This window comes from Lampetra planeri, chromosome 4 (assembly GCF_965212315.1).
Source record: "Lampetra planeri chromosome 4, kcLamPlan1.2.h2, whole genome shotgun sequence".
Taxonomy (NCBI): Eukaryota; Metazoa; Chordata; class Hyperoartia; order Petromyzontiformes; family Petromyzontidae; genus Lampetra; species Lampetra planeri.
In genome coordinates, this window is record NC_136110.1 from 6,500,120 (window position 1) to 6,513,507 (window position 13,388).

The 13,388-nt window shown below is 47.2% G+C and overlaps 1 protein-coding gene across 1 annotated transcript in view; it reads left to right on the top strand.

The window, feature by feature from the left end:
* Positions 1–13,388, top strand: part of NEURL1B (neuralized E3 ubiquitin protein ligase 1B) — an 87,192-nt gene that overhangs the window by 47,762 nt on the left and 26,042 nt on the right. The window contains exon 2 of the mRNA XM_078593138.1: positions 8,486–9,145. Coding sequence (XP_078449264.1) covers positions 8,486–9,145 — 660 coding nt within the window. The remainder of the gene's footprint in view (positions 1–8,485; positions 9,146–13,388) is intronic.

The window sequence follows — 13,388 nt, forward strand, 5'->3', positions numbered from 1 at the left end:
CGGAAACAACCCAGCCCCCCACCACCCAGCCCCCCACCACCCAACCCCTGGTGACAAAACGAATGAGCTTATTTCTCTCAATATCAATCATTCAAAACCATTCATATTACCGGGACATCTTTTTTTTTAAAGCAGGTATAAGGTTAAATTTCGACTTAAAGCTTTCGTGACTGCAGGGATTCATCTTCTTGGTTCTTTCGGTAAAGTCACGTAGAAGGAAAATAATAAAATAATACAAATAAAACAAAATAAAATAATTCTCACGACGTTTCGGCCACAACGCAAGCAGCCGTCTTCAGGTGGAGAACAGGTCTGTCGAGAAGGCAGAGTCTGCCTGTTCTCCACCTGAAGACGGCTGCTTGCGTTGTGGCCGAAACGTCGTGAGAATAATTTTATTATGTTTTATTTTTATTATTTTATTATTTTCCTTCTACGTGACTTTACCGAAAGAACCAAGAAGATCAGGTATAAGGTTGTCGTGTTTTTTTAGGGAGGGCATTTAGATCTTCGGGTTAGGTTAGTTTAATCAGGGTAGTTTATCGAACTTCGTGTTTTTATTTTATTAAATCTCGTGAGCAAAATATAAATCAACGTCCGAAACAAAAGGTACAAACATTTTCATTATTTCCGTATCAACCTGGGATTGAAACGGCAACCCGCAGACCACCTGGAGGACCGTCACGGACCACCGGTAATCCGGGGGCCACACTCTGAGAACCACTGCTCTAGTTGACGCCCTTCTGCCAACAGTCCCGAGAGAAAGACATTTCAGGGCTGCACCTTGACCTCTTTTTATTTTAAGTTTGGGGGTCACATATCAGCAAAGTGCTCGGACGGCTGAAATTGAGGTTGGGAGGCTTGTGTTCTGCCTTTCCTGCGAGAAAACCTCCCTGACAGCTCTTAGAGTGTACAGTAGAAATGCTCTTATAACTGGGTGTGCTTGGAGTGCTGTAGCCTCTACTCATTGAAATCACATTCGAGTACCCTTAAATATTTAAGCACCATCAAATGCACACAGTCGCTACTTTCATGTTTGTCGACAGCGGGCTTTTTACCGATGTGCCTAGTGGTGCAGAGGCCTTCGTCCAGAAAAGATTTTGACAAAGGGCTGAAAGAAGAAATAAGAGAGAAAAACGATAAGAGTTTCTACATATATCAGCCGTTTAAAAGTAGTATAAACAAATGTCTCGGATTGACTTGTTTTTCTGAAAAATAAATCCCCCCCCTCGCCGCCCGCTATAAATTACCCACAAAATGTCACGGTGTTTGTGTAAATGTGCACTTCAAATACGCAGAGCCGGGTTGTATGTTTTTCAGTGACCGTGCGCAGATTGATCGTGTTGGATCGTGGAGCAATAATCGTTTCCTTCTCTCTCCGAGACAGAGAGCGCATGCCCGATGTGTTTTGTCCCTTGGATTTATTTTTTTCTAGAGAAGGCATTAACTTGAATTTACCAAGTGTTTAAATACAATTTGGTGCGGATGCAAATTACTGTACAAATCTGAGTTATTCGTCTCTTAGAACTAAAATATCAATGTTTTGTTTTCTAAATCGTTTCAGCCAGAGAAGATTGTGCCTCGCTGTAAAAAATACATTTCCTCAATCTGATGCTGCATTACATAAGGAAATAGTTGGATTATTGAAATTTTATTTCTTGGATATGCAATTTCTCAGATTCAATGCCTGCCTATTAAAAAGTGTTCATAGTATGCTGATGCGAAGCAGCAGAGTTCATAAGGCCTTTGTGTGTAAAATTCGCGCCGCCTGCTGCATACTTGCCTGAGTAAGTCGGTGCATTTATAAACTCTTATAACCTAGATTATCCCTTATATCACGAGTTTCCTTTTTCAACGTTCATAAAACAATGCTGAATCGCAGGATCATGAGATATGATGCCTTTCATCCAGCAGTGGAATTGCCAAATGGCTGCTTGAGGACAGGGACGTTAAATTTCGATTTAAAGCTTTCGTGACTGCAGGGATTCATCTTCTTGGTTCTTTCGGTAAAGTCACGTAGAATGGAAATAATAAAATAATAAAAATTAAACATAATACAATAATTCTCACGACGTTTCGGCCACAACGCAAGCAGCCGTCCTCAGGTGAAGAACAGGTCTGTCGGGGAGACAGCGTCTGAATGCTGAATGCTGTCTTCCCGACAGACCTGGTCTTCACCTGAGGACGGCTGCTTGCGTTGTGGCCGAAACGTCTTGAGAATTATTTAATTATGTTTTATTTTTATTATTTTATTATTTCCATTCTACGTGACTTTACCGAAAGAACCAAGAAGATGCAGCCTTTTCATTCGAGCCTTTGGTGCTCGCGAAGTCCTTCGCTAGGATCAGCGCAGTTTCAAGGAACAAGTCTGCACTGCAGGAGCTCGGCGGTGAATAAAAGAAGCCCGGTGCAATGCTGCTCTGCGAAACCTGCGGAGGTCTGGCCAAATCGTCCGGTTACCCATGAGCCACGTTTTTCTCTTAAGAGCCTTTACCTATTTTCGCACCGGTGTCAACTTAATTACGTGATTCATTTCTTATTCTTAAGCTCGGGCTTCCCAACAAAAATACAAATATAAATGCCGCTCGTTTTTTTTTCTAATGCGGTGATCAAAACGCCAAACTGCAATTCCTTTCTCCCGGCGGGATTTCACCGGGTGGCTTTTTAAATTAGAAACTGCGATTAAAATTCACCTGCGCCGCATCATTACCGCGGCAACACGAAAGCGGCACGGACCTGTAGCGTGAACTTGTCTAAAGGAGAGGAGGGGGGCATTGCAAAATCCTGCGGGTAGGGGGGGGTGCACGACACAGCCAGTGTTGAATTAAAAAAAACTGAAGTTAAATGCTCCGCTTTTGTCTATCGTTCATTCCCGTCCGAGATTTGACCCCCTGCGAGGAAAGATCGCGATGCCCATTGTTTCATTGCACCGTAAGAATTTACGGGTTAGCCAAGGGGGGGGGGGGGGGTGAAGCCTTCATCTCAGGGTGGTTTCAGCCTCCTCCAATCTCCCCTGATACTTGGGGTGGGAGGAGGAGGGGCCCTTCACACTCTTCTCCTACAGCTTCGGCATACCCACAAGACAGCTGAACACAGCGAGGTGGGGCACGTGAGAACGGGGGGGGGGGGGCGGTGGTTGCAGCGGGGGTGGAAGGGAAGGCACGGCTGTGTGGGTGGTTTGGGATTTGGAGAGTAAAAGCACTTTGGTAAGGTCCCCTGCCATGTGTGATGTGTGTGCCAGTCGCGCTCTGTGGGCCGTGGGCACGACAGCAGCAAACAGGTGTTGGGAATAAGCAGCTGAAGGAACCCCTGTGCTCCCCTTTGCACGCAGCGCACCGCGCGTCTGCCGTGCGTGCCCGAAGAAGTTTGATCGCTTGGCAGTGGCTCGGGTCAAGACTCAGGATTATCTTGGGGGGGGGTGCTGGGGGGGTCGGATGGTGGGGGGGGGCGGAAATAAATTACGAAGCAAATGCACATTTGATATGTATATATCATTGTAACTTTCGATTTAAAGCTTTCGTGACTGCAGGGGTTCATCTTCTTGGTTCTTTCGGTAAAGTCACGTAGAAGGAAAATAATAAAATAACAAAAATAAAACATAATAAAATTATTCTCACGACGTTTCGGCCACAACGCAAGCAGCCGTCCTCAGGTGGAGAACAGGTCTGTCTACTTGACAGACCTGTCTATTTGACAGACCTGTTCTCGACAGACCTGTTCTCCACCTGAGGATGGCTGCTTGCGTTGTGGCCGAAACGTCGTGAGAATTATTTTATTATGTTTTAATTTTGTTATTTGATTATTTTCCTTCTACGTGACTTTACTGAAAGAACTAAGAAGATCATTGTAACTGTTGTAAATTCAAATGATGTCCAGTTTACGCCCTATCTCCCTCTGTATCCCATCATATTTTGGAGAGTCTATGATCTTAAACATATGGTCATATGTCTGTAGGAATACAATGCTGTATCTTCATGTTTGTTTAGCAATTGTGGAGTGCAAATTATTCAATGGATATTAGCAATTGTCATCCTACACATTTAAACTATAATAACTCTTAGAATAATAACATTATCTCAGATTTATGTTTTGAGGAAGTTTCCTTACAAAGTTTATAAAACATTAATGTGAAATATTGTATATTTAGGAATGCAGGTATTTGTCAACGAAAATATTATTACGTACATTACTTTGAACGTTGAATAAGAGTATTTTTTTTTATCTGACCTGGCATATCCGTTGTCTAGCCCCCAAGAATGCAAACTGCGGTCAGCGAAGCATTGGAAACAAATACATGCCAGTGTTGAAGGCAGCAATTATGCACACACGTTTCTATTTGCCTCGCACAGCTATAAACCTTTCAGAAGCATGTATAAAATTAGTTATTTGCTTATACCGTCCTGTTGCCAGTAAACGACTAACGTTAGGGTTAGAGTTTGTGTGAGGGTTAGAGTTGGTGTGAGGGTTAGAGTTCGTGTGAGGGTTAGAGTTGGTGTGAGGGTTAGAGTTCGTGTGAGGGTTAGAGTTGGTGTGAGGGTTAGAGTTCGTGTGAGGGTTAGAGTTGGTGTGAGGGTTAGAGTTGGGGTGAGGGTTAGAGTTCGTGTGAGGGTTAGAGTTCGTGTGAGGGTTAGAGTTGGTGTGAGGGTTAGAGTTCATGTGAGGGTTAGAGTTCATGTGAGGGTTAGAGTTCGTGTGAGGGTTAGAGTTGGTGTGAGAGTTAGAGTTGGTGTGAGGGTTAGAGTTGGTGTGGGGGTTAGAGTTGGTGTGAGGGTTAGAGTTGGTGTGAGGGATAGAGTTGGTGTGAGGGTTAGAGTTGGTGTGAGGGTTAGAGTTGGTGTGAGGGATAGAGTTGGTGTTAGGGTTAGAGTTGGTGTGAGGGTTAGAGTTGGTGTGAGGGTTAGAGTTCGTGTGAGGGTTAGAGTTGGGGTGAGGGATCGAGTTGGTGTGAGGGTTAGAGTTGGTGTGAGGGTTAGAGTTGGTGTGAGGGTTAGAGTTGGTGTGAGGGTTAGAGTTCGTGTGAGGGTTAGAGTTTGCGTGAGGGTTAGAGTTCGTGTGAGGGTTAGAGTTGGTGTGAGGGTTAGAGTTAGTGTGAGGGTTAGAGTTGGTGTGAGGGTTAGAGTTGGTGTGAGGGTTAGAGTTGGTGTGAGGGTTAGAGTTGGTGTGAGGGTTGGAGTTCGTGTGAGGGTTAGAGTTGGTGTGAGGGTTAGAGTTAGTGTGAGGGTTAGAGTTCGCGTGAGGGTTAGAGTTCATGTGAGGGTTAGAGTTAGGGTGAGAGTTCCGTGCCGGGCAAGGTTATGAGCATGAGATTGGTGATGTTCCCTTGAAGCCTTATCTCCTCGTGGCCACATGACTAATATTGTGCTCATCACAAAATACCCACGATCGTGGAAAAACATGAAAGGAAATGCTTCCTGCTGAGGTCATGAGTAAATTTACGCACTCGAGTTTGTCACCTTTATTGTGGAATGGGAACTCGCTGTCTACACTATGTAAATAATGCATACAACAATATGCTGAATCTTGACTTAAAGCTTTCGTGACTGCAGGAATTCATATTTTTTGGCTCTTTCGGTAAAGTCACGTAGATGGGTTCAAATCAATAAAAAGTAAAATAAAAATCAAACAAATTAATACATTAATACAAATGTTTTACCTTTTTTTTTGTATTTGAACCTATCTACGTGACTTTACTGAAAGAGCCAAAAAAAATAACAATATCCTCCATTACAAATTACAGCCCTTTGTCATTCCACTGCTGGATGAAGGCCCCCCCCCCCCCCCCCACGGTCTCCGTTATGGTTGACATTTGCCCATACTTTACCGCGGTGATCAGTGTGGGTTGCTGACGAGGGTCGACCTCTACTGGTTCAGATGCAACTCGCCACTGATGTCAGCCGTGAGCGGTCATTGAGCTCAGCCAGCCGGGTTCATAGCCCACTGCGCTGCTCGCCACTACGCTGTCGCTTCACCGCCAGTTTGTTTAGAGATTCCTGAAAATTAGCAACGCTTAAGTCACACGCGCAGCAAAACCACGAGGTTGCCTTCGCAGCGCAACTGATCTACAGGGTGTCCTTGAAAGATATTGTTCGTGAAATAATTAATAATTGGACAGTAGCCCCCGAATGGCATGGTTGAATTATGGGATTAGGTTAAAGATAAAGTGTGTTTATAAAAAAAAAAACATGCAAAAAGCTTGAGTGATCTTAAACAGCGCATAGCATTAGCATTAAACAAATCTCAGCCGAGATGCTGGTGAACATCTCAATTACGATGATACTACGGCGGGCACGTGGCACGTGGGGGTTTAAATGTTCGCGCTGCTAAGTGCGAGTGTGTGTATAGCGCTATTGATGGAGTTAATAACCACTGTCTATTTAGAATTTAAAAAAAATGGACAATACCTTTATAAGACATTTATTTTTGTCACATCGGTGTGACCACACGAATTTCGAAACGTACAAAAAGACTGCAACATGTACGCATTGTGTGCAGTTAAAATAAGCCTAGCTCAAACTGCCTTCTAATTATAATCATTGTATAATGGACGAGAGCTTGATGATCACCCTGTACTTGGCGACATTGTTGTCCACGGGAAATGTAATACATCGAAAGCCGCCATCAGAGGTTGGACACTCATGCACAATGCGGTGCGATAATTATTAACGTAATACCCCTCGCAACTTCCACGCACACGTATTTCCGCATGTACAAAGAGAAATGCCCCCCCCCCCTTCCCCAGAACCGTCTGCACGCCTCGGGAGACGATACTTTTCTCTGAGATCAGAAGCTCAGTGCCGTCACCCCAGTTTAGCATTTCCGCCTTCCGGCATCAATAATGCAGAGACACGGTTCCACGTGCGAGGGAGTCAGCCCGAGAAATGATCTTGACAGACGTCGACCCGCGTTGAGATGCGTCTCGACAGCGAGTAGTTCGGCACGACAAAACGTCGCTGCAAGCGTCGTTTTCTGCGGAATTTTTGTTGTTGTTGTTGTCAGTCGGGAAGACTTAAGTGCTTTGATCAGAGCCCGAGAGGAGCTCGCGTAAAAAGATGGGAGCTCAATTTTTTATTTTTTTAAACCCAGCCCTTTCATTTTTCATCGCGCTTAAAAAAAAAATAATTGTGGAGCAAACGTTGTGCCAGCTGCGGCCCGAGCTGCATTCGTGGTTGTGGCAGCCGATGTGAGGTGACGTTGGTAAATACGATTATCGGATGAGTGGGTATATCTGTGCTTCATCACACATTGTGCCTCCTCTGTAGGTACACACAGTACATTGGTTTAACATTGAGGAGCTTTTATTAGCTCATGCGTGTTATAATGGGTTCTACGTGTGTGGAGAAGGAACGGTCGTTTTGCGGTTAGCGCGCTGCGCTACGAACTCGGAGACCCGAAATGTATTCCCGTTCACGGCCAACATCGGTGACGAATATCTGAACCGGTTCTGGGCCTCCTCTAGGTCGACTTAGCCTCAAATAAGTACCTGATTTGGTGAGTAAATATCGCCAACTGGGGAGGCAAAGCGTGTGTTGCTGGCCACCCACCCCATCGCTAATGGAACTTGTTCCAAAAGTCTGTTTAGGCTATGCGGAGGATCTTTAACTTAGGAATTTTACGCGAGTTTTTATTCTAATTGAGAAAGATATTTTACATTACATTATTAGAGATGGTCCCAAAAAATGTGTGCAAATTAAATGAAACGTTCATGCAAATATAATACAAACACATCTTGCATGTAAAAATTGTATTACCATAGGCAAAACAACTTTATTAAAAACTTGAGTAATACATCTTTGCATACTTCTCCCAGACCACTCCACCAATGTCAATGAATGAGAAGTCGTTTTAAAGCTCAGACGATGCATTTTCAGTGAATGTTGTCACCGTTTCAAAATATTATTGATATTGACTCAATAATGTGGCTCACGGGTCTTAACACTGCGTATCCGGGCACTCTCCCACTTACAGTGACCCAGAGCATGCTGAGTGAGGGTCAGGTGAGTGGTGAATGTCTGACGAGGGTGATGTGAGTGGCACGTCACCTCACCCGCAGGTCGTGCTGCCCACGAGCAAATCTTACAATGGCTGAGACAGATCACGGGACAATGGGGCCTGAAATGCAAAAAACGCTGGAATGCCTTCGTCGAACAATCGCTAGTTTTATTTTACCAGGTAAGGCCCACTGAGCAGGAAAGCTCTTTTTCAGACGCTACCTAGTCTTAAATGATAGCCCAACGAAGTGGCTTATCATGTGGAAATTTATAGCAGCCAAATACTCTAATCGCACGTTTCTAAATGTGGAAGGCTCAGAGAAAAATCCACGTGACCACTCGGAGAACAAGCAAACTTCAAATATACAGGCATCAGAGTCGAGATCGAACCCATGACCTGCATACCAGGCGAGGTAGTTAACATCTCACCACCGTGACACCCACTAACCCTCGCATCGCTCGCCTCGCGTGCCTTCCCTCCCGATTCCGCGCACGTGCAGACTCCGGCCACCGCTCCATGGCGTTGTCCCCCGACGCGCTGTGCTGCGACACGGCCGTGCGTCCCGTGCGCAAGCGCGGCTCCCAGCAGCACCCGGCGTCGGCGGTCACGACCACCTCCTCGTCCGCCTCTTCTGCCGCGGCGGCCGCGGTGGCGGCCGCCTCCTCCTCGGCCGGCACTGCGGCGCCGTACGGTCAGCTGCTTTTCCACCCGCGCGCGAAGGGCCGCAACGTGACGCTGGACGGCGGGCGGACGCGCGCCACCCGGCGCCACAGCTTCTGCCACGGCGTCGCCTTCGGCCACCGGCCGCTGCGGCCGTGCGAGCGCGTGCGCCTGCGCTTCACGGCGACGGCGCCCGGCTGGAGCGGCGCGCTGCGCTTCGGCTTCACGAGCCGGGACCCCGGCACGCTCGACTCGGCGCGCATCCCTCGCTACGCGTGCCCCGACCTGGCGGCGCGCCCGGGCTACTGGGCCAAGGCGCTGCCCGAGAGCTGCGCGGGACGCGGCTCCGCGCTCGAGTTCTGGGCCGAGGCGGACGGGCGCGCCTTCTACCGCGTCGACGCGGGTGAGGCCGTGCCGTTCCTGCGCGGGGTGGACGCCGCCGGCCCGCTGTGGGCGCTCATCGACGTGTACGGAGTCACGCAGCAGGTGACGCTGCTCGGTGAGTAGTGTCCCACCGCAGTCGCGCGCGGTCGGTTCGAGCCGTGGCGTTCTCGGCGCGTGGTTTTGTGCACGGACGGGAGCGGTGGTGGTGATGACCCGCGGCAGATGCGCTGTGCTAGGATAGAGGCTTGTATGGACGAGCACGATTGGCTACGTGTGGTGCGAAAGAAAGTTCAACCTACACACGTGGCTAAGGATGGCCGATCTGGGTGACGTGCGTTTTGATGAAGCAAAGTGGATTCACTGGGGTTGAAACGACCCGTGGAGTTTGTCCATTGAAAAATCGAGTCTCGTGCTCATGATATACACTGCATTAACTTGTGCATATGGTAATCGGTCACGGACTATTTTCTGAAACCAAGAAGCCAACAAACTATACAAGCGAGGCACAAAAAAGGAACTGATTCGTTGATTCGAATTGCGAACCCGAATTGTGACAATTTGCCGGTTGTCTGCGAGAGGGCGAGGTGCTGAGCGGTGACTATGAGGCAGGCTATTGGGACTGTAATGGGATCACATACATGACACTCTCGCCTGTAGGAGCATTGATGCTTTCCTGGGCCAATAGCGATGTAAACAACGTCTTATTATCACAAAACAGCTCTCGGGAGTTTGCCATGAGCCTCATCATATCTCCTTTTCGTCATTCTTTAGGCCAAAGGGCAGACCCACTTTCAGGTTTTACATTTTTGGATCTTAACAGCAAGATATAATTTGAACAATAGGAACGCCCAAGCCATCCCTTTCGTGTTGAGCATCTGTATGGCTATATCCTTGCAGGGGTTTTATATAATTGTGTAATGACCGCAGTGTCTAGATTGCCCCATGATGTATTTTCCATCTTAACCTACATTCGCACACATTTGCTTAGATGTGCACAACAATTTTTTGTTTACACGTACGCCCGCACCCATGACCGATTGGGGAGGATTTTTCAAGAGTGTAGGATTATCCAAATCGTGGCTCGAAGCCACGATTTGCATTATCAGAAGTGAAAAATTGCTTGTGATTATGAAAAAAATATTTGATAAAAAACGTAAAGTAACAAATGCCAGGATCATCACGCGAGCCACGTTGGCCCAAACTCGAATCGCACAAACACTTACATCATGGCCAAGTGTCGCGTATCAGAGGCTCTCTGCAATGTGGCGTGATTACGCGAGGCGGAGAAAATCCACCGTTGACCAAGAGACATTTAAGGGCGAGCCGAGCGATAGCGACGAGGGCTGCATAACTTCATCCCCGTCGCCCGCTCTGCTTCCATGCAGCGACACTTGGTCATCGTCACCTCTTTAATCCGACCATATTTGTCCCATTGAAAGCGGTTCCGATTAGGCAGGTGTGGTGTTCAACGGGAGGTAATTTGTACCACCTAGCCAGCTTTTGTTTCTGCCAAATTTGAGCCGGCAAGGTTCAAAGCACGAACTCTGCGCTGCATGCGCATCTCGAAAGCGGATTTGTAAAACATATATACGGCATATACGGCATATACGGCCATTGTTCGATCACACACGAGATGGAACTGCAGTATTTTGTAAACAGCTGTAGGTGTGATGGGGGAAACCTGTGGAAACTGTTGATGATTGGTCGAGTGGAAGTAAAAAAGAGCAGATGTCGACAGACTAAGTTTCTATGCATAGTTTTGTGGATTTAATGGGGAGGACAGTTATACCAACATTAAAGCAAAGCTCAAAATTGCAGATAGATCATGGACACTCAGTAATGAGTAGAGCGACGAAGAGTAGAGTTCTTTCACACATCTCATGCTCATTTTATTATTTTCCGAAAATTGGCAGTGAATATTTTTACCGGTGAAATCTCAGAGTTGGATTTCTAATCTTTCGGCTGCAAAGTGCACCAGTCATTGTCAGCTCAATCCGAGGCTGTTGGGCAGATGGATGCATGGGGTCTGGGTATCAACACCACTGGGTTCTGTACCTTAAGCAGCCTCCCCATGTCAGCTGATGTCATTTTGAAAGGCCCTTGTTTATCCATTACCAGGGTCAGGTGCCTCCAGCCAGATTTATACTTTGCCAAGTGTCCCCAAAATAAATCTTATCAGTTGCTGACGTTGTTTTGCCCCACGCTCAATAATTGTAAAATATATTGAAACTTTGGGGTGGTGGCGTCGAGCCCCAGTGACCCGAGTTCGATTCACAGCAACGACTAAAATCAGCGGCGAGTGATATGTGAACTCTCCATTGGTCCAACCTTCACCAACCCACGTTGACCAGAGTGGTGAAGGATGGTCAAACAATCCCCACCATTCACACAGCATGCCTTTGTACAATGGTAGATTGACAGATGACTGTATATCATTATTATAATATAAAAATTATATTGCATCGCACATACTTGGAAAAATGAATGCAACCTAGATGTGCTACGTTTGAAGAGCACACAGGCAGAGTGCATCCGATTTTAACTGATGAATGTAAATAACGTGAGTGCCTCCAAATTATCCCTAGAGGCAAATAAACGGGTAATAATAGCTCGTGGCCGTATAGTCTGCGGCGTATACCTTCGACAGCCCAAGTCTATTGTCCATCATCCACAATCAGCTGTGACGCCGGGGTGATGGTGAATGAATGTGGCTCCTTGTCCTGCCGAACAACGCGCTGCCTTGTAAAACCAACACGCGGGGTCCCAAACAGCTGCCAGCTCCCAGGGCACTTGACAGCCCACCAGATGAACGTCTCCCGAGACCGCATCTGTGGCTTTTAACCCCCCACCCCCCTACCCCACAAAGTCATCCTCATCACCAGCAGCACCCGCTCCGTCACAACTCCCACTCCCGACACAACCGCACATCTAATCGAGTGGCTCAGTCAAAGCCTAAACATTCCCTCGTTTATTCTTTCTTCCTGCGGTGCCCTTGCACAAGTTGTTGGAAATCTGATCGTTTGAAGTGGGCCTCCAGACGGAACATGGACAGTCGGATTCACGCGTTCCGCCATCAAAACATGACCATTGGTTGTTCTGTCCGAGGTCATATCGGAGCTTGAATGCAGTATTTAGATGTATTCGAAGCAAGGAACCATCGAGGGTGGTTGGAGAATAATTGCCTCCAAAGTGGACAACTTGATCACATTCTTGTCAAGGAGCGTAAACCATCACGCGAACTCCGGTCATCCTGGCAGCAGCGGCTTTTGGCTGACCATCGAACAAAGACGGCCACTGCATCGTGAGCTTTCAGATGCACTTAAGCTGCCGTCTGGAACGCTCTTCCTTCCGATATTAGGAAGTCACTTGAACTTTGCTTTCTTATATTACATTGAAAATGTATTTCTTTAGAACTGCTTTTTGTGTTTAGTTTGTTGTCCTTCCCTGCTCCTCCGATTAGTAGTTGGCTACGTACAGTGTGGAAGAAGATCAACATACATACATTATTTTGGCCAGTCCATCAGTGGGTTTATTGCTTCCGTCTCCATGTCCCCAAGACGTCTAGTCAATGTGGAAGAGTAGACCAAAATACCCTCTAGAGTGTCTCTGGAGCTTCCTCGAGCGACAGCCCATCTGCCAACGGTGGCTTAAAGCAAGCAATCGCTGGGCTGCCCCTTTTACCTTCACGTCTCTCCTGCGTCCCCGTCTGGGAGGCCGTGTGTCCATGGGGGAGCAAGGTAGGGGGAGGGCTCTCCGGCGTTATCCGTGCGTTGCACATTGTCGCCGGTGCATCAATTCACGCGGGCACACTCGCGCTCGGTCGTCAAACTGTCTTTGACGGCGGTGGTGCTGGTGGTTATCACGAAGCCCCCCCCCCCTCCCCCGCCCCAAGAGCCCTCATCGATGTAGGAGCCTTTGCTTTCTTTTCGATTGAAAGCATCGGTGCAATGTAGAGCTCACAGAATGTACCGTTTTGTGAGGGGAGGGGGGAATGCATCGTAGAACATATCCCTTAGAAGTTGCTTTCCTGGCGCTCTGCACCGGAGCTCTTTTTTTTTTGAAGCACATTATATTGCCTGTGGTTCATATTAAGGTGCGTGTTATCCATTATTATGTCAACTTTTTAGGAGTTCTTTTCATTAAAAAGCGCAATGTACAGTCCACCTTGCTTCCCCCCCCCCCCCCACGTTATCCCCAAGCCACCAGCATCTTTGCCAACTTAGCCGAGCGTGATTATCCCCGCAGGGAAATCTGCTGCAGCGTTTTTATATCTAAATTAATTACGACATACATCATTGCAGATATTTAATAGGCCGGCCTCTCTGTGTTCCGGAAACATGTTGGACAGAGTTCCACGC